Below are 19,933 nucleotides of genomic sequence, written 5' to 3'. Positions count from 1 at the left end.
TGGTGGATATATAATTGTTCACCCTTTAAGGATCATACACAAAAGTTGAACTTGAACTTGAACTTGAGCAACAATGGCAACCAGCCAGCTACTCCTCCTCCTCCTCCTCCTCCCTTTCATTTTAAACCCTTTCCCAAATGTAGCCGTTTCCGGGGTCGGCATTAACTACGGCACTCTCGGAAACAACCTCCCACCACCAAAAGGAGTAGCTCAGCTACTACAGTCCACTCTCATAGACAAGGTAAAAATTTATGACACCAACCCGGAGATCCTCCAGGCCTTCTCCAACACCGGGATCGACCTCATTGTAGCCGTGGAGAACTCCCGGGTGGCCAACATCAGCTCAGATGTGTCCTCAGCCGATCAGTGGTTCGCCACTCGTGTCCTGCCCTTCATTCCTGCCACTTCCATCACAGCCATTGCTGTAGGGAACGAGTACCTAACTTCAAACAGTGATCACCAAGTACTTGACCCTGCTGCTCTTGTCCAAGCAATGCAGAACTTGCATTCAGTGCTCATAGCCCGAGCACTAGACAGAAAGATCAAGATCACAACTCCACATAGCATGGCCGTTTTAGCCTCCTCATTTCCTCCTTCAGCTTCAACTTTTGCTACAGATCTCGTACCAACTATGACTTCAATAGTTGCATTCTTGGCTGATACTGCTTCCCCTTTTATGATCAATGCATACCCTTATTTTGCATACAGGTATCATTAGATCCACAAACATCAGATATTTTGTTTTAGTTCATTTTCCTGAAGATTGTCACATTGTTTGTGTATTTTCGGACCATTGTTTCTTTTTCACATTGATATATATTTAATACCTTGCCTGCAGGGACAACCCGGACATGGTTAATATACAATATGCTTTACTAGGGAACTCAACATCAACTGGTGTGCGTGACCCCAAGGGGTACACATACACCAACATGTTGGATGCACAGATTGATGCTGTTCGGTCTGCGGTTGGTGCACTAGGACTAGGACCACACCGGACAGTGGAGATTATGGTATCCGAATCCGGGTGGCCATCCAAAGGAGACACTAATGAAATTGCTGCCACCCCGGAAAATGCCAAGACTTACAACACAAGGCTGATCGAACGCGCACAGTCCAACAAAGGAACACCCATGAAGCCTCTAGACAAGATTGAGGTATTTGTGTTTGCTTTGTTTAATGAGAACAAGAAAGAAGGGGTTGCAAGTGAAAGGAACTTTGGGATTTTTAATGGTGATGGGTCAAAGGTGTATGAGGTAGACTTGAGCTGCCAGTTTTGCAGTGGTGATAGTGGTAATGGTGGTAATGGAGGGTTTGGTGAGAAACTATCTGGTGCGGTCAGGGGACCGTCGGTTTGGTGCATTGCTAAGCCACATGCTGATGAGAAGGTGCTTCAGGCTGTGTTGGATTTTTGCTGTGGCGGTGGTGGTGTGGACTGCAGAGAGATATATGAAAATGGGGATTGCTTTGCGCCTGATAAGCTGCTTGCACATGCATCATATGCTATGAATGCTTATTACCAGATGCATGGAAGGAACTACTGGAATTGTGACTTCAAGGGCACTGGCTTAGTAACTTTTAGTGATCCAAGTAAGCATACACACCACACTACAGCTTAATTTTGCATTCATGCTCTACTTTAGAGTTTCACATCTTCAAAATTTGTATACGTTCATCTCTGGTACATTAAGTAGATCAACTCCACACATACTCAATGATAGACTAGCCGAAAGCATGAGCTGGTGACTGGTCTACCATTAATGTACCGTGGATTTACCATACAAAGATGGATAACTGTACACATCATCATTTTGCTTCCTAATTGTTATTTATTTATGATCATTTCTAACTATTATCTACTGTTTCTGTCATCTGTCCTGTCCAATATCAGCTTATGGGAGATGCCGGTATCCTCAACAGTAGATCAAACAAGGAAGAATGACAGAGGGCTTATTGTGGTTCACAGCTACCTAGATTTGTTCACTCTTCAATATTGTTATTGATGTAAGAGCTGAGATTTATGTGGTAGAATTAAGAATGCAGCCTTTGGTTTGTCAGTACCCAATGTGAAAGAAAGAAAGGTTTGAATGTGGTTCTCAAGGACTTTGAACTTTAGGCTGGTCCTAAAAAGGAGAAGTCTTTTATCTTTGGGTGCACATGGTAAAAGGTAAGATGTCTCCACAATCAAAGGCTTTCTTGTTTGAAAAAAAAGTCCTCCCTCTTTTAGGATATGGAATCTTTTCTTCTCTTTCTGCCCTTAATTTTCGTCCTGATCTAAGACCCACCCTCTCAGGGCCCAATTAGTAGTCACTGTCAATTTCACAGATCAAAGCAATGGGTAATTTGACAGATGAAAATATAAAATGCACCATCACTTACTGTACTATTAAGCATAGAGCTATCAGAATAAGTAATACATGCAGCATGACTGCAGCTATCTCTTATTTCATGATCAAATATAGTTTCACAGAACCTCACAGATCTGCCTATGAATTCTTGCCGCACCTAATGTATATTCTCAGTGTTTCTTGTCTTCAAATTCGATGGAAGAAGGAAACACTGATCATTGTTCGACATACTGGGAATAAATTTCATACAAAGAAAGCAAGATATCGAGTTCTGAAGATGAGGACTTTATATTGAGAATTCAAAATAATACTACAGGTTCCCACAAACACAGAAAAGAAAATGCTAATAGCTAAAACAGCTTGGGCAGGCATATATATGGGTTACATTAAAACTTAGAATACTGATCCTCCCCGACTGGTTTTACATCCTTTATGCACTAAGACGGTGCCCATTTAGGCACAATCAATTTCAGGGAAATGGATGTACAACAATTTGTTCTCTGTGAAACTTATGAAAGGTGACTGACCATGACAAGAACAAGAAGATAGAAAACCGGTCATTTTTATCAAAGTTCAAGATCATTGTATTAACTTTCATCTATGACAAACTGGAATATGCACCCATGACAATGAGTAGGAGACATGTGGTACAACTGCGCAGTTTATGTGTTTTTTTTTTCATGACCACTTTCCCAGAACCCAAAAGATCCCAAGATTTTGTGGCACCACAGTTATTCTCATTACCGAATGGGAAGAAAAAAAGCTCAAGTACAGTGAACTTACTGAGCTCAAATTTCATATGAAGTAGAAGAACACCAATAAAGAACTTTAAATAGAAGAAATCACATTTGTGTTTGGGATGTACATGTAATGATACAATCAACCGAGTTAATATTGCTTGCATCAGTCATTACTGCTATGTCATAAATGCACAGTAATACTTCATGACCATACTTTCCCAGAACCTAACAGATCCCTATGAAAATATGTAATAGATAAGCTGCATGACTGAAACGTGATTTTTCATGACCATACTTTCACAGAACCTGACAGATATCCCCACAAATTCTTGCCATGCCCACGATAATTCTCACTGCTTTTGGTCTTCAATTTGAAAGGGAAGAAAGCAATCACTTGTGTCATTCAGAGCTCATATACTATATTTGCAAGCAAATGAGTTTCTACGAGAGGAAAGTTTTTTTCTATCCTGTAAGTTAAAACTTAAAAGAAATCCAAAATATAAATAGATAACCGATTCTCTTTAAATTGAAATTTTCAGTGGTACTATGGTACAATTTTTTCAGTCTCAAAGATATATTAATTTAGCCTATTTACCAAGAAAAATTTATAGCATTGCAGATATCTTAATTTCTTTTACATTCTATAACAATGTAACATCATATGAACTGCAGTCGCATAAGTCTGCAGCTAATTCACCATTGCAGAACATTCTTCTCAGGATATTGAACTTCTGTTCTTTCTTTTCCTTTTCTACATCAGAATGTTCAACTTAATAACAGCAAGGAGTGAAACAGGACTCAAAGCTCGTACAAACTAAGAATCATATACCAACTTCAATTTCTTCTCTGAATGTAAAATATTTAATAATGACGGCAAATAGATAAGGCGGAGTATATATATATAATTTATGCTTTACATTGGCAACTAAATTCCATAAATTCCATGAACCAATATGGTTCTAGGAAAAGTTCATAGAATCGATGATGCAAAGTACACTAGCAGCTACTACTGCATAATTAGGTATGGTTAAATTATAATTACCTGCAATGATACAATTGTGATGATCAACCAATGAGTTAACTGCTAGACTTGATGTCACCCATATCAGTCATTTCTGCTTGTTTCTTCTTGAGAGGCCAACCCAACTTGCCATCCTTATCATTGTCGGATAGTGATCTAATAACTTTCCTTTTTTTACTTCCACTACTGGACTGTTCATCCTTCTTGTCAATTAATGATAAAAATTGCCGGACTCGCCCAGATTGTGAGACACCAGGACTAGTTGAAACGCTCTGCGGGGGGTCAGCACGGTGTAACTTGTTCGCAATTTGCAAAAAATATACAAGGAGAGCAATGAAGCAAGCAATTCCACATATGAGAAAGAGGCCCCAAAAGCTTCTGAGTTGAAGCTGGTCTGATTCAATTTCAGTGCTCTCAAAACTGCAAGTGGTTTGCACCAACCACTTATCATGGATCCGTTGCAGATCACCATTCTCCGATAATTGTAGAATCGCAGTTGATATGTCAACAGCTAAAGGAGAGTCTCGTGGAAATGCCTATTATGGACAAGAAAGTAAAGAAAGTTCAAAGTTCTGAACTACTCATCTACATTAGGCTAACATCTAAACGATCTAATGCACCTGTCTTCAGAATAATAATGCTTTAAGAACATAGACTTACAAAACCCCAGCCGCCTTTGGTGAACTCTTGACCTACAATCCGAAATTTGCAATGTGCTGAGAGGAATAGTTCAACATACGGGCGTTCATCAACCACGGCAGCAACACCTCCCTTTTTAGGACCAAGCTGAAGTGCCTGAGCATAGGCTAGAGGAGAGGCAAGGGGAATGAGCCTGGACTTGGATATGCCGAGCTCCTCACTCAAATAATGCTCAGCAAAAGAACCCACTTGATACCCGATTGGCTCGCCACTGTTTTTCAAGCTTTCAATTCCTTTGATAGGAGAAGATAGCTGCTGCACTGTGAGGATTGATGTCAGACTAGCAGTGTAACTAGAGTTGATTATCAAAACCACAAACAGCCATATAAGTAGCACTACTCGACCAAGGGTGCTCACAGTGTTCTCTCCTGCAGATAGGGCAAAAGGACCAACTCAGTTAAATAAATAAGTGGAAAAAGAAACAAGCCTAGTAAGACAGAATTATGATACAAAAATCTAAGGTTAACTTACTATGGGCAAAGAATAGAGTTGAGAGGCTAAACCTGCAAGGTTAAGAAACAAGATTACATATTAGAAGCCAACTATTTTTAAAAAGCAGAAGACATCATCTCTCACCATGTAGACCCAGATTCTGACAGACTTGGGGAACCTAAGATTAAAAGAAATAACTAAAGACAAAATAAATACATCATATTCTTGGGCCCTCTTAACAAGATGGTTCATGGACTGCGGAGAGATAGCAAGTCTATTAATTTAGCACCAGAATGTGCTCTAGACAGATACAGAGAACAGAGTCCCAGTGCAGCATGAAAGGAGATCACACAATTCTTACATAGATTTACTGTGAATCATACATAGAAAATTTATAGATTAAAAAGGAGCTTGGTCAAGTACGCATGTGTTTCTTCCGTCACAGTTTTTAACCACATGTTGACCTTAGCCGGATCCCATTTTAGAAAAGCTTTTGAACACAGATCCGTTTCTTTTCCAGAATAATTTTAAGATTAGATATGACAGGCTTCCTCTCTGTTATGTGACTTATGTCTACCTCCAAGGAAACCCAAAGTTGGACAACCTATTCCATGAAAAACTTTCAACAAGGAAACATTGAAAAAAATGGTTCAAATACAAATTCCCTTCCTCTTTTTCACTATTGTAATCTAATTCTATGTTCCATATAGGATATTGATCTCAATTAACAACCAGTTCCCATCTCTGCATCTTTTCCAGCAGAAAATGCCATTTACATCTATTGTAACTGAGACGACAAACAATTCCTTTGCTACCTACAAAACTCGCACTATGCTGCTAGCCCAACCCTACTGTCTTCATGGTTACATGTGATATATTATGTAAACAGAAACTTAAATAAGATATATGGACACAAAACTAATGTTTAATTTAAGGCCAGATTTACCATTCTAAATCACTTTCTTCATCACTTGGATTAAGGTATTCAGGTGTTGATCACATTAGGAATTTAAGGGAAAACTATTGGTAAAAAGTTTGTACAAGTTAGTAATGTCCTGATGAAATTTGAACTACAGAACTTACCACAAGATGGTTATAAATTGCTTCTTTGGTGGACCCCTGAATTCATCATTTATTCTATGCTCCAAAATCCATACAACTATACCAATAACCAAAAAGGAAGCAGCAGTGACTATCCACATGTGTGCAGTAAATGGTCGAAGGAAGGTCCAAGCACCAGAGTTCAATTTTTTAAAGGGGGCCACTACAACAAGTCCAGATGCAGCATATGGCTGTGTAAAATCCGCCATCTTTGTTCGATTTGTAACAATGGCAATGTCGCCAATTGCAGCATCAAAGACCTGTAAAGCATAAGCAATGAATGCACAACACACAAACACACACACCTATCACACATGTTGACTAATGAAACTTTCCCTTTTATATTTAAATTGTAAGTAATGTAGAATTTATTACTCACCCCCGTTGTAATAGAAGTCACAAGATCTGTGTAGCTTGGGTTTTTATGACCATCTCCAAAAGGGATAAACTTGTATGGAACAGCATATGGCAACAAGTTTACAGCGGCATTGAATACATCTATGCAGAGACCCTTGAAAGTATCAGTTCCCTGAATTGGCGTTACAAACTCCCGGTAACTGACCCGAATAGGTACACCAATCCTCAATTGTATCCCATTGTTTGGGAAAACCCAACCACGGGGCTTCAATAATGACTCCCCTGGCCAGATAACACTATATAACTGTTGATTTGCACTTGAACGATTAGGTGGCTTTGAATAGAGAGTCTCAGGAGGTACAGTTGATAACCCAGAATAGTTGGACCAGTAACCAATTCGTCGAAACCCAGTTCCAACCACATTAATAACATCATATGCTGGAAGAGCAAGAGCCCTTTCTGAATCAAACTTAATGGGACCTGTCAAACCAACAAGGTTACTTTGCAATATGTTCTTCAACAGGAGTGGTCCATCATCAAAAATGCTCATTGCATCAAGGTGAAGACTATCACCTTGTTCTACAGCTTTTATCCTAGAATCATTAGAGAACGAAATAACCCCACCCTGGTTGAAAAACGCATCAATAGCATGAGCTAACAGCCAAACAGAATCATAAGCATGAAGCCCATAAGTATGCAGTCCCAAAGAACCACCGGTTAGCTTGTTCCACTTAGAAAAGAAGGCCCTCTTTCTATCTGAATCTGGTGTATGTAGCCGCAAAACAAGAACTCCTTGCAGTGTATCCATGATTTCAGAAGGAAGAGGAAAAGCAGAATCTAAAACAGATGAAAGCCAATCTGTAGCTATCCATACAAAACCATCACCCATCATTTTAAGATACTGTGCCACAGCAAGAACCATGAAACCTGAATCAGGATTCACATGAAGAACTATAACGCGAGATTCCAATGAGGCAACCTTAATAAGCAGATCCATGATGGCACTCCGATTAGCTGCCGGTCCTGGGGGAATTGCCAACTTGTAGGAAATTTTACAGCGCCTTTCAGCAAGTTTATCATCTAAAGCTGATATGCCATTACGCCCATAATCATCATCTACAAAAATGGCAATAACCTCTCTCCAACCATAATGATCAACAATTTGAGCAACTGCAGTCATTTGATACAAATCACTTTGTGTTGTCCTAATAAAATATGGGAACTGAAGGGCTGAGAGAGTTGGGTCTGTGGCTGCAAATGACAATAGCGGTACTTGGAGTTCATTTGCAATGTGGGATACAATATGGGCAACCACAGAAGATTGTGGGCCTATAATGGCAACGATATTAGTCTCCATGAATTGCAAAGCTGCAATGCACATGATTAATGTTATACATAATTATCATTGATGGACTTTCTGAAACATAATCTCGACTATGATAATCAACGGAAAAAAAAAACAACCAAAATCAAGGCAAAATGTTAGAAGCAAAAGTAAACTACCTTCAACCATTCCAAGAAACCCACTGCAATTGGTATTCTGAAATTTCGCAACAAGTTTGGTCCCATGGAGAATGCTGAAATTGGAGTTGACATCTTTTACTGCTTCCTCAATAGCAATCTTGGCAACCTTACCAATCGTAGAGTCATACGTGAAAAGAGCTCCAATGTTGACAACAGCCGGTCTTGAAGAAAGATTATTACTAGACCCAAATGAGAACACCCCAAGATAAAGAAACACCAAGGGACAAACCCAGATCAAATCCTTCTTAAATGACAACATCCTCACTGCACCCCCAATTGAATCATGAGCATCAAGAATTCCCCATTAAAGCTCTAAGTTTCTAATGACCACAGTACTGCAACATCTGAAAAACAAAACAATATAAGAACGAAAAAACTACATTAGAGATGCAAAACCCAATACCTTATTCTCGAAAAGTCGAAAATACCAAGGGAAACCAAGAACTACACGCTATTAGAACCTAAACCTCTGGTTTGTACAGACATGAGTTTTACCCAGAACCTCATTTTTCATAGTTAATTTCATTTCTTTCTTGGGTTGTTTCACTTGATACTTGATAGAATATGCAATGCCAATCCAGAAGGCATATCTTGTACTGTTTAAAAGGTAAATTAAAGTAACCATTAGAAACCAGAATCAGAATCTCTGTTTCAAAAAAAAAAACTAGAAAAATTAAAAGCAAGCATCTTTCTAACTCTGCCGACAGTCTTGACGAAGCTAAGCATATTTATGGGGGTGTCATCTGATTCAGCAAAAGAAAGAAGAGAAAGAATGAGACCCACATGGCAGACGCGGCTGAAAGCCGAAACAGATATCAAAGGAATTTGCTTTTTGAGAAGAAAGGGTGGTGGCTGCTGGCTACACGAACATGAACATGGGTTTGGAAGATAAAACACTGATTGCAACATTTTTTGCACGACATAAATGATCTGAAAGCGATGTTTCACGTGATTTGAGTTTTCACTCTCTTGCTTTGCTGGGGTTAAACCTTGCTTTGTCGTAATAATGGAGGTTTATGGTGACATTCACCTACTTATTGCCAAAATGGAGTCGGATAATAATGAACAATTTGCTTTTTTTCTTTTTCTTTTTTCATTTGATATTTTTGATTCATTAAACTTAGAAATTAAAAATTAAAAAAATGAATGAAATTCACACTCTCAATTTTACGATCTACGCTCGATGTTTCTTTTTTTGGGGAAATTCATTATAAACCCAATTTCTAGAAAAGTTAATGGAAAAAACCCACCTATTGTTATAAATATTATTATCTATATAGCTGTCCACGTAAATACTCATTAGTTATGTACTTTGACGTAAACTATACCTCTATATAAATGAGACTAATGAGAACACTTTTACTTCCTCCCTTCTATTCTCTTTCCATATTCTCTCAACTTTATAACACGTTATCAGCACGATTTGCTCTCCTTAATTTTTTTTTTTCTTAACTCTGTGATGATCAAACAGTTATTTGGTGCAACAATGTTGCTTATTATAACCAATAATTTTGATCTATGAGTTTCTTTTACTCGCCGATGCTAATCCTTTTCTATTGTTGTGATCACGATTAGTGCCTTGATACCACTCGCGTTCATACATGGGAATGGTTGAAGAGTCAGACTTTAATTTTGCCTAAAAGTCTTCAACTAAGCTCGCAAATCCAACTTCGTTTTCTTTGTGTAAATATGATTTTTTTTGTTCTTATCCTTGCTTCTTCTACCGAAACCAAATCCCATGCTTCATGTTTTGTCTTCATCTTTAGCATTTATGAATGACGCATCAATTTATATTTTTCAATGGATGTTTCTGAACTCTTCTTTGTAAAAGTAACGTTTGCATGTAGAGCAGATGATTCAATTCTATATATTATATTTCATTGGCATATTAACTATTTTTGTCGTTGCTTCTTATATGTTTCCATTGGGTATGAGAGTACAATTATATATAGCATGCATGTTTCCGTTTATCATGTTAATTATCCTTACTCTACTTTATATGAGAAGCAAATCGGATGTGGGATCTCTTAAGAGGCAACATGAGTCAAATAAATCGATCAGGTATATCATTGCTCTGTAATTTAATCAGAATTTTTTTTTTTTTTTTGTTCAATTGAAATGAAAAATTTACGATTGTTGTAATTGTGAATTTGTAATCACAAGAGATCAAAACAAAAGCTTCATGATCCAATTACACGAGGACCTGAAGTTCCTCGAGAGTTACATGATCAAAGCTGTGGCCTAATTTTTTTTTCAGAGCTCATACAATTAATGAGGGCCAGAAGTTCCTTAGGATTAATATACAATGATTAAAATTGCATGTTGCTTGATCCTTGATCATATGGGGGCCTGAAGTTCCTCAAGGGTTATGAAATGTAAGTTGGAAAATTGTGACATGAAGCTCTTCAGAACTTATGCAGTTACGAGGGCCAAAAGATCCTCAGAGCTATATAATCAAGTATATGAACTCAAATGTTTCTTAATCCCCAAGTATAAGAGGTTTTGAAGTTCCTTTAATTTTTTTTTGGTATTGGGCTTCCCTCCTCCATACGACAATAAGAATTTGAAGTTCAATTTTGAACACTTGGCTAAAGCTAGAAGCTAGGTTCTCCACAAGACAAAATTATGTTCTTGTGTGATTAAAGAAGAGAAAAAAGATTATCATTTTGTGAAGTTAAGCAGACTAGAAGTTCTGTGTAATTTCTTCACTAATGGAACCAGAAGTTAATTTTATTGCATAGTTTATCTATTTATTTCTCTTCCCTGCAATTTTTCTATTTTGTTATGTACCTTCACTGTAGTACTTATCTTTTAAATTAATTTTTTTGTCACTCATACGGACCAGTAGACCTATACCTCGAACATATGAATTCCAAATGTAATATTTTTGAACCAAAAGTTCAAAATTTCACAGTAGAACCTGAAGTTCTAACCGTAAAACTCAAACCCGAAGCTTTGAGTATAAAATATAAATTAATTAAAAGTGAACTTGAAGATTCACTTTAGTCACCTCGAGCCTGAAGTTTCGAGCAACAAATTTATTTGAACTAGAAGTTCAAATTACAAAATCTTAGAACTTGCAGTTCATAGAACAGATATTCGAACCTGAAGTTTCGATTACACATATAATTCATTCATAATTTATTTAACTTTATGTCCATTTCGAACAAGAAGTTTCGAGTGAATTTTCGTATGTTAATTGATTAGTTTTTTTTTATGCTTATCTTATAAGTGTACATGAAGTTCACTCCACCTTAGAACCTGGAGTTCTAATTGTGCATACTCGAGCCAAAAGCTTCGGGTATATCCTATGAGATCCACTGTTCAATTCTTACAAATTTGATTTGTGTCATCTTCAAACTTATGCTTTGAGTGACTTTCAGACAATGCAATTTTGTCCATGGTGTCCAGAAAACATTATTAAGGCTTACAGCATGAGGCTAATATAACAATCATCTCAGATCTTAAATATCTGATTGATGGCTCCAGAAGAGTACACATTATTGTCTCTTTGCATTTTGTGCCTCCAATATTACCAGAGATGTATAATCTTCCCGTCTCATGGATCTCATTGTATAGCAAGAAAGCCGATTGACATAGCTACACCATGAAATGCCACCAAAAGTGGATCATGACAAGAGAGAAATCATAAGTCAATGCAAATACTGCCCTAACAATCATACATGTGAGGAAATTAGAAATTGGGTGTGTTTCGCCTATGGTACACTATATAGTGGATGTTTATCAAGCCATTTTCAAAATGGCACTAGTCAAATTAAATTGCATTGACTAAGAAGAATGTTGAAAGTATCACACATCCCTAATGTCTTTTGCTTACAATAAGTATATTGAAAGCATTATTGTGTTTTTTTTCACAAATTTATTGTAACCTCTTGAGTTTCCACTGAAACTAAATGTTTCTTAATCTGATTATCTTAGAACGTCATGTGTCCTCAAGAAGTTGTTACAAAAATGAAAAAAAATTGAAATCTCAAATTTCTTGGATCTCCGATTATATGAGGGCATGAAGTTCCTCCTCTTTATGACTATAAATATATACGTGATATAAAACTTGAGGTTCTCCACGTGATAAAGTTACTCTACTAATATAGATTGTAGTCTTCAAATCAAAATTTCGAATCTATCATTTTGGCTAGCAGTTCAAAATGAATTTGGTCCATTCCAATTGTCAATATTTCATAATTAATGTTTACTCAAGCTAAGGTAACACTCATATTACGAGTTGTAGATTTTGATCTATGGCTCCAAATGAGCTACTATCATGTTACCAAATTTGAAATATTGACGCACTAAGTACCTTCAAGATAGTTGGAGAAGACTTTTTGCTATCTCATATATACTGTGTCAAATTTCTACAGTAAATTGAGACATATAATGTTATGAACCAGAAGTTCATTGAACCAAATACACTATTTTAGCTTGACCGGTTACGTCATCTTTGTCTACCATGTTGCATGGAATCACTTACGTCATCTTTGTCTACCATGTTACATGGAATCACTTACATGTTTTGATGACTACTAACCTTACTCACAATCAAATTGTTTATTTACCGCATATTTGCGAGTTGTCACTTTAATGCGACAATCCTCCTGCCATGAGGGGGAGAAAGGTTGTTCTTAAAGAACGACATGAATTGGTGTCGAAAAGTCGAAAATACCAAGATAAACCAAGAACTACACGCTATTAGAACCTAAACCTCTGGTTTGTACAGACATGAGTTTTACCCAGAACCTCATTTTTCATATTTCATTTCATTTCTTTCTTGGGTTGTTTCACTTTGATAGAATGCAGTGCCAAACCAGAAGGCATATCTTGTACTGTTTAAAAGATAAATTAAAGTAACCATTAGAAACCAGAATCAGAATCTCTGTTTCAAAAAAAAAAAAAAAAACTAGAATAAATTTAAAGCAACCAATCTTTCTAACTCTGCTGACAGTTTTGAGTCTCATTGATGAAGCTAAGCATATTTATGGGGGTGTCATTTGATGATGCAGCAAAAGAATGAAAGAAGGTAGAGAAAGAATGAGACCCCACATGGCAGACGCAGCTGAAAGCCGAAACAGAGACCAAAGGAATTCCCCTTTTGAGAACAAAGGGTGGTGGCCACTGGCTACACGAACACGAACATGAACATGAACATGAACATGCATGGGTTTGGAAGATAAAACACTGATTGGAACATTTTTTGCACGACATAAATGATCTGAAAGCGATGTTTCACGTGATTTGAGTTTTCACTTGCTTGCTTTGCTGGGTTTAAACTGTGAAACATATGCCAATTACTTTGTCGCAATAATGGATCGAGGTTTATGGTGACACTCACCAACTCATTCTCAAAATGGAGTCGGATAATACTGAACAATTTGTTTTTTTTTTCATTTAAAATTTTTAATTCATTAAACTTAGAAATTAAAAATTTAAAAAAAAAAAACATTTGCACTCTCAATTTTACGATCTACACTCTATGTTGTTTTTTAGTATTTTTTAATATCACATGTTTAACAATCCACACTATAAAAAGACAAAACATATACTAAAAAAAATATATGGATTGTAGATTGTAAAATAAGGAGTGTGAATTTCACTCTCTTAAATAAATAAATAAAAGGCATTTTTTTTATATAAGAAAATACTAGAATAAGAAACTACAAACAAAAGTCTCTAATTTGTCCAAAACAAGTAAAAACAAAAGTCTCTAAAACAATCGGACCCAAAATAGTCAAAATTAAAAGCATTGAGGGGAAGACAATTTTCCCAAAACTACTCGATCATCTCTTATCGAGTGTACCAAATTTGTCAAAGCGTCACCACAAACTTCGCTACTAGTGTTACAACATGCTGGAAAGCGATTGAGGAGAAGGAGATGGACACTTGAAGAATATCATGAATGACTGTTTTGAGTCTCCAGGAACATCATTGGAGCAATTAACACAATTGATGGTAAGTTGAGAGTCACCTTCAACTATAATATTTGGCGACCTTTGGACTTTGCTTTGATCAATCCATCACGGGCCAATTGCTTCTGCAATAGGAACACTAGAGCAGCCAATTATTCTAGCTCCAACAGTGAGCTTCAGTTTCTATATCCCAGACTTGATACTGAGTTACTGACTACCAACACATTACTTATAAAGGTGAATCTGACTATTTGAATTACCAAAATGGTTAACTGAGGTGGGCATGTACATGTCACATAGTCAAATATAACAACAAAAATATTGACAAAAATAGTATTTTATCTTATAAGCATTAATTTTGAAAATATAATCATTCAATTACGAATTTGGCCGACTGATGGTACATGAACTACTCTTGGTTTTCAGTTTTTCACTACAATTATCATATTGGTATTGGCATTACTAAAAAATATATTAGAAGTACTTGTACTTATGAGACACTAGTCTGCAATCACATGCTCTGCATACGAAAAGTTTTATTTATTTATTTTTTTTTTTAAAAGGTGGGTAATTATTGCAGAAGAAATAGATTCACCGGTAGTTATTGTTGAGAGAAAATAGTGGGAGAGAAAAGTGGAGGTTATGGAATCATTTCTTTTTAATTTTCTTAATAAAAAAACTATTTTATGATTATCCTATTTATTCTTATGATTTAATTTATTCTCAAAGTTTTTTAATTTTTCAGGGTTAAATCTGTCAAAATTTTTAGTTTTGGCTAACAAAACCTCTTCTTTTAATAATAATATAGATATGGAACTAGAACTTGAATGGGTGGTGCCGCAAAAAGGAAATCTTCTGCCTACAACTTTGATCAATTAGGATTAGATCTTGGAAAGGTTTTCCTAGTAAAAAAATAAAAAATGAAAATGAGTGATTTTGACATTCTATTTTACCAGTTGAACTTAATTTTTAACTTCATCAAAGGTGAATTCTAAATGGTAAAGTATATAGCAAAGTAGAACGTGAACAAAAAGAAAACGGTGCAAAGAATAGTTGTTGGCTTGTTGCATAGTTGACGTGCCAACTTGGTGTGCTCTGTCCGAACATATCCTTATAGCGACCCATCCTTTTAAAACATTCTTCAATTTCTTCAATAATGGAGGTACTAGCTATCCTTCTAAGACATTCTTCAATTTCTTCAATAATGAAGGTACTAGCTAGAGGTCCCAACTTGATTATTAATTCAATGTGCCCATCTATTTTTCATTTCCCTTTCAGCAAGAGTATATGGTCTCATGTGCTTTTCAATAATGGAGTTTCTGCATGTTCCTAATCTAACCTGGTCTCAGCTCATCATATCTTAGGCTTCCACTACTTGGAAAGGCAAGTCTTTTGCTGTTATTTTCAAGAAGTTAACCCTGCAAGCAGTTGTGTATGCTATATGGTGTGAATGGAACAATTGAAAAATTTAATGATGAGCATCTTCATTCTAGTGTTGTGTTCAGCTTGATTGTCGATTCCATCCGATTGTGCCTATGCTGGATGCAAGTCCCTCATTCTCCCTCTAATCTCGTCACTCATGAATGGAGAATCCCTATGTCATGAGTTGCTAGTTTAAGCTCTGGTCTGTAATTTTTGAGAGGTTCTGTGTACGTTGAACTTCTTTTTGTTTCTCTTTGTGAGAATTTTTGCTCCTGGTTCTTAGAGGCTTTGGTTTGTTAGCTCTATTTGTTTGGTAGAGCTGATCTTTGCTACCGAAAAAAAAAAAATTGATCATTAATTGACACCAATTATCAAATTTCCTCTTCTATTCAGTTCTTCCCTATCTTCATGCCTTTCTGTGTTCAGTTCTAAACTAGTGCGAGAATGCTTCTCATTTCTTTTCTTAGTGCCAATGTTCATTAGCTAGTAAACTCTAATGGCGTCGCAAATTCTTTTCCACATTGGTCATTTAGTCATTAAACTCACACATATTACATCAATTCAACATGTAGGCTTTCAAGCAATAGGCTTTTGAAACAATTAGATTTCAGTGATAATAATAATAGGCTTTCAAGCAATTGCTCTTTAAATGGCGATGAAACCAAAAATTACGAATGATGTAACACAACCTTTGGAACACAAATAGCACATGTAAATCACCTAAGAAATGGAATTCCTCCACCTCCTAGGAGTCTTTCTTGTCTGCTCCGGACCAGCCGCTGTTGGAGTCTCCGGTCCACTGTTCTGATTCTCGAACATTGTAGTCTTAGTGAGTTTGCCGAGTTTCTTCCATCCGCTGCTCCAAGCTGATGTATGTTTCTGCTTTGAGGTCATCTTATCGAACTGTCTCTGCAAGTTTTCCATGGAATTTTGGAGATCAAGGTACTTTGCTTTTACACTCTCCAGTTCAAACTTTACAGTGTTAATGTCCTTTTTAGCTGCTGCCCATCCTTCTTGGAAGGATTGCGGGGTCCCTTCGAGTAGTGTTTTCCGATTTGGAATCATTGGCTGATAGTTAGAGTCTCCTCCGGCTTCATTAAGGGCATTGTTGGCCAATGCATTGCTTATTTTGACTTGCTCAGAGAAAAGAACTTGCACCACCACTCTTAATGGGAGCCTTTCATTTTGTGCAGCATGCATGCAAGCATCAATCGATAGCTTTTGGCAATCCATTACCCGGCATAGCCTCTTTCTTTCGTGCTCAGAGAGTGTTGGATGAGCCTGTTAATTTGACAAAATAACACATGAAACATAAAATCTGAATAGATTATCAAATTACCATTTTCATTTATAATTAATGTGCAAGCTAATCATCACAGGAGCAGGCTTGCTCTGCGTATAACTGAAGCTTGCATAGCAGCAATGGTTCATTAAGAAAACGGCATCACTAGGAATATACAGATGGTTCATATAATCAAGTCAATATTATTTCAATATGGTGAAAGCATGCATTACAAGCAAACATTCATGTCAAGCGCATCATATACTTTTCTTTTTCTCTGTTTTCTGCAATTCCATGTGAGTGATCGATACACTTCTCTTGCTATTTTGAACATTTTGTATCTAGCTTTGTATTTTCTGAAAAGATATTCTGAGTGAGCATGCATACATGATAAAACAGAATTAACAACTTTATGACTTGAGTTTTTGTGGAAATAGGAAGGAATTATAAATACCTTGAGATAGGAATCAATTGCTCTATAAAGTCCATCATCACAGGTCCTTGCAGATTCAGGCAAAGCTTCTGCGAGTACCTGAAACTTTGTTAGGGAAAGGCTTCTATCTCTTGACACCTCTGTAAGATAACTATCAACAAGCTTGGCTACCCTCATCTTAGCATTTGGGCCTGTGCCCCTTTCATAGTGTTTTTCAATGAAAGATTGGTGGCTTGGACTTGACATTTCAGTCTGTTCTTGAACAAGAAAATGCTCCAGAAGCCTCTGGACAAGATCCACATCATACATACTTTCACTTTTGTTGCAAGACGGAATGAGAAGATCCGCCAATGTAGCCTGTTCGAACTGCATTCCCACCCGTTTCTCCAACTCAGTAACCAGTGCAGGTGCTACTTTCAACATGTTTGCCATTCTCAGAAGCCGAAGAAGGAAGCTACATGAGACACTGTCCTTCTGTGGTGGAATTATGCTAATAAGGCTCTCAATGATCATCCGTTGACCTTTGGCCTGAACAGCTGAAGACTCATTATCTTTAGTTCCTGCCACGATCATGTGAAGTCCACCCTTCCAACTGCTTCCACTGCTACTGCTGCTGTTGCTTCCTTCATCAGCTGTTAACCCAGAGCCATGCTCACTTATCATAATAGGGAGCCATTTAGCTGCATAGTGCATTATTGCAGCTCCAAGCAGTTCATATCTCATCCCCTTCACCTTGATTGCGGTAATAACCTTGACATAGTGATCAATCCGAAGAATTGAAGCATCTTCAAACCACCAATCAGAAGGAACTTGCAGCTGGTTTCCACTTGGACTTGAGTCCTTCACGTCACTCCAATTTGGGCTTGAAACTTTTGGAGCTAGCTTACTACCAGTATATGGCCATCTTATCCCTTTTGGATTGGCACAAGCTTTCCAAGCAATAGACTCGCTGCATCTCCGAACAATTTGAAGGTTTTCAGCCCACGGTGAGAGCTTCTCGCAACTTTTCAACACTAATATGGAGTCTCTCCATGAGGACAAAACCACATAGCTGAGAAATGCTTCGGTTTTGAAAATAAGATTGCCTTCTTCCAAGTCCTCTGTCATTTCAAGGAACTCTGCAGCACATCTAAGGCCTGAAATGTTGGCTGCTGTCAGATCCACGGAAATGCCATAGCAGAACTTTGCAGCTAGCTCAAAGGCCTCAGGTCCCCAGGAAGGTCATCCAAAACCATCTTACTTAAGTCCGGGTCTCGTAATTCATACATGATTCTGTTCATCTTTCCACTCCTTGACAGCAAGGGATACTACATGAAATTAAGACAACAGAATGAATGAATGGTAACATAAACATTCTAATCTAATATTATTAGTGATCCGAGTAATAAATAAATAAGTATTAGATTAAGCTCAGCGTTCTGACATTTTTCGAGACAATTAGTTACCTTATGCAAGTGAAAATTGACTTCTCCAACTTGAACCAACAGGTCACTTGGGATATCAGTTGCAACATACCTATTACATTCAAAACAGACACAAAAATTCGATTATTATGCTGCGTGCACAAAGATTAGCTAAAGCCTGAAGAAATTGAAATCCCTTTTTTTTTTTTTTTTGGTCCCAGCAACCTTCTGGTCTAACACCAGAAGTAAGAAAAGTTGATCCAAAAATGTAAGGGAAGTTGATCCAAAAGTCATAGTTTCCTTTGCTTAAAATTCAGGCTACTTTTGGCAAATTTAGCAAGATATTATTGCCTGTAATCCCACTTTAGTTACTTAGCTACCACTTGAAAGTACAATTTTATTTAAAAATAAATTATTGTTGTATAAACAGCAAAATTAAAACTTCAAATATACAACTGTATCTATGTTGTTTCATACATACCATGAATTGCCTTTTAGTTCAAACCCATCATTCTTAACACTCTGCTTGGTTAAACTAAAATCTCCATTGCCATAATCTCTGCCTCCAACTGACTCAGTCTCTGATTCCCACATGATGCAGAAGAAATTCCCAGAAAATTTTGAGCTGGAATTTCTGAGGTAAGTAGCTACAAATAAGAGCAGGCACAGAAATAAATGAGCAGAGAAGGTTGGCAGTGAAAGCTAACTGAGATAACATATATGAGAATGAGAAGGAAGAGTCTCACTCACATGGGTTGCTTGGAAATGTCGGCTTTCTAACGAGTTTGGTTATGAAGAGTGCTTACAGTTACAGCTGTGTAGTAATGGGCATTATAGTAGGATTGTTTGTTTTCGGATCACATGAAGGTATGCTCTATGCCTCTATATATAGTGCTCCCTTCTGGCACTAATCCTCATTTGCCTTGCACGTGAGTTGTAAGGGGCAGAAATAATTGAATTCAATTTTTTTTTTATTCAGAAGAGAAACTTCATTCATAGTGAAAGAATACAATTGGTAGGGTACAAATATCATTCTATCTTTATTCATAATGAAATAATACAATTGGTAGGGTACAAATATCATTCTATCAACAGTCAACATAAATGTGATTAGAATATATAAACTTTGTTCACAATAGACTTCAACTAAAAAGTCCATACTGACACATTGTTGGAGTCAAGAAGGCCCTGACTCTAAACAACGCAAAAATTGACTAACAAGGCTTCTTTTACAAGGCGATGAGAAACTT

The 19,933-nt window shown here is 37.0% G+C and overlaps 3 protein-coding genes across 6 annotated transcripts; 1 reads left to right on the top strand and 2 right to left on the bottom strand.

Annotated features, from left to right (window-relative positions):
• The first annotated feature begins 30 nt into the window (after positions 1-30).
• On the top strand, positions 31-2,100 carry LOC112176494 (glucan endo-1,3-beta-glucosidase 12). The gene is made up of 3 exons (XM_024314449.2): positions 31-708; positions 839-1,590; positions 1,892-2,100. Exons 1-3 carry the CDS (start codon positions 74-76, stop codon positions 1,921-1,923), a joined length of 1,419 nt encoding a protein of 472 aa, XP_024170217.1. The 5' UTR covers positions 31-73; the 3' UTR covers positions 1,924-2,100.
• A 1,806-nt stretch (positions 2,101-3,906) lies between these two features.
• On the bottom strand, positions 3,907-9,157 carry LOC112176489 (glutamate receptor 3.3). Of its 4 annotated transcripts, none has more exons than XM_024314442.2 (7): positions 9,006-9,157; positions 8,202-8,566; positions 6,721-8,066; positions 6,324-6,601; positions 5,280-5,311; positions 4,770-5,176; positions 3,907-4,645 (listed from the first exon to the last, which is right to left on the bottom strand). In XM_024314442.2, exons 2-7 carry the CDS (start codon positions 8,479-8,481, stop codon positions 4,166-4,168), a joined length of 2,823 nt encoding a protein of 940 aa, XP_024170210.1. In that variant the 5' UTR covers positions 8,482-8,566; positions 9,006-9,157; the 3' UTR covers positions 3,907-4,165. The 4 variants fall into 4 exon arrangements, with proteins under 4 accessions (XP_024170210.1, XP_024170207.1, XP_024170208.1 ...); XM_024314439.2 differs by lacking the exon at positions 9,006-9,157 and adding an exon at positions 8,690-8,977; XM_024314440.2 differs by lacking the exon at positions 9,006-9,157 and adding an exon at positions 8,718-8,977.
• A 6,905-nt stretch (positions 9,158-16,062) lies between these two features.
• Positions 16,063-19,536, bottom strand: LOC112175668 (root phototropism protein 3-like). Its single transcript, XM_024313379.2, is given in 6 exon segments — positions 16,063-16,846; positions 17,302-18,494; positions 18,497-18,587; positions 18,726-18,795; positions 19,165-19,330; positions 19,434-19,536. Coding segments are annotated over 5 exon segments (2,028 nt in total). The 5' UTR covers positions 19,278-19,330; positions 19,434-19,536; the 3' UTR covers positions 16,063-16,285.
• Between the last annotated feature and the right edge of the window lie 397 nt (positions 19,537-19,933).

Source organism: Rosa chinensis, chromosome 7, assembly GCF_002994745.2.
Source record: "Rosa chinensis cultivar Old Blush chromosome 7, RchiOBHm-V2, whole genome shotgun sequence".
Lineage (NCBI taxonomy): Eukaryota > Viridiplantae > Streptophyta > Magnoliopsida > Rosales > Rosaceae > Rosa > Rosa chinensis.
This window is presented reverse-complemented; position numbering and strand designations above follow the sequence as displayed.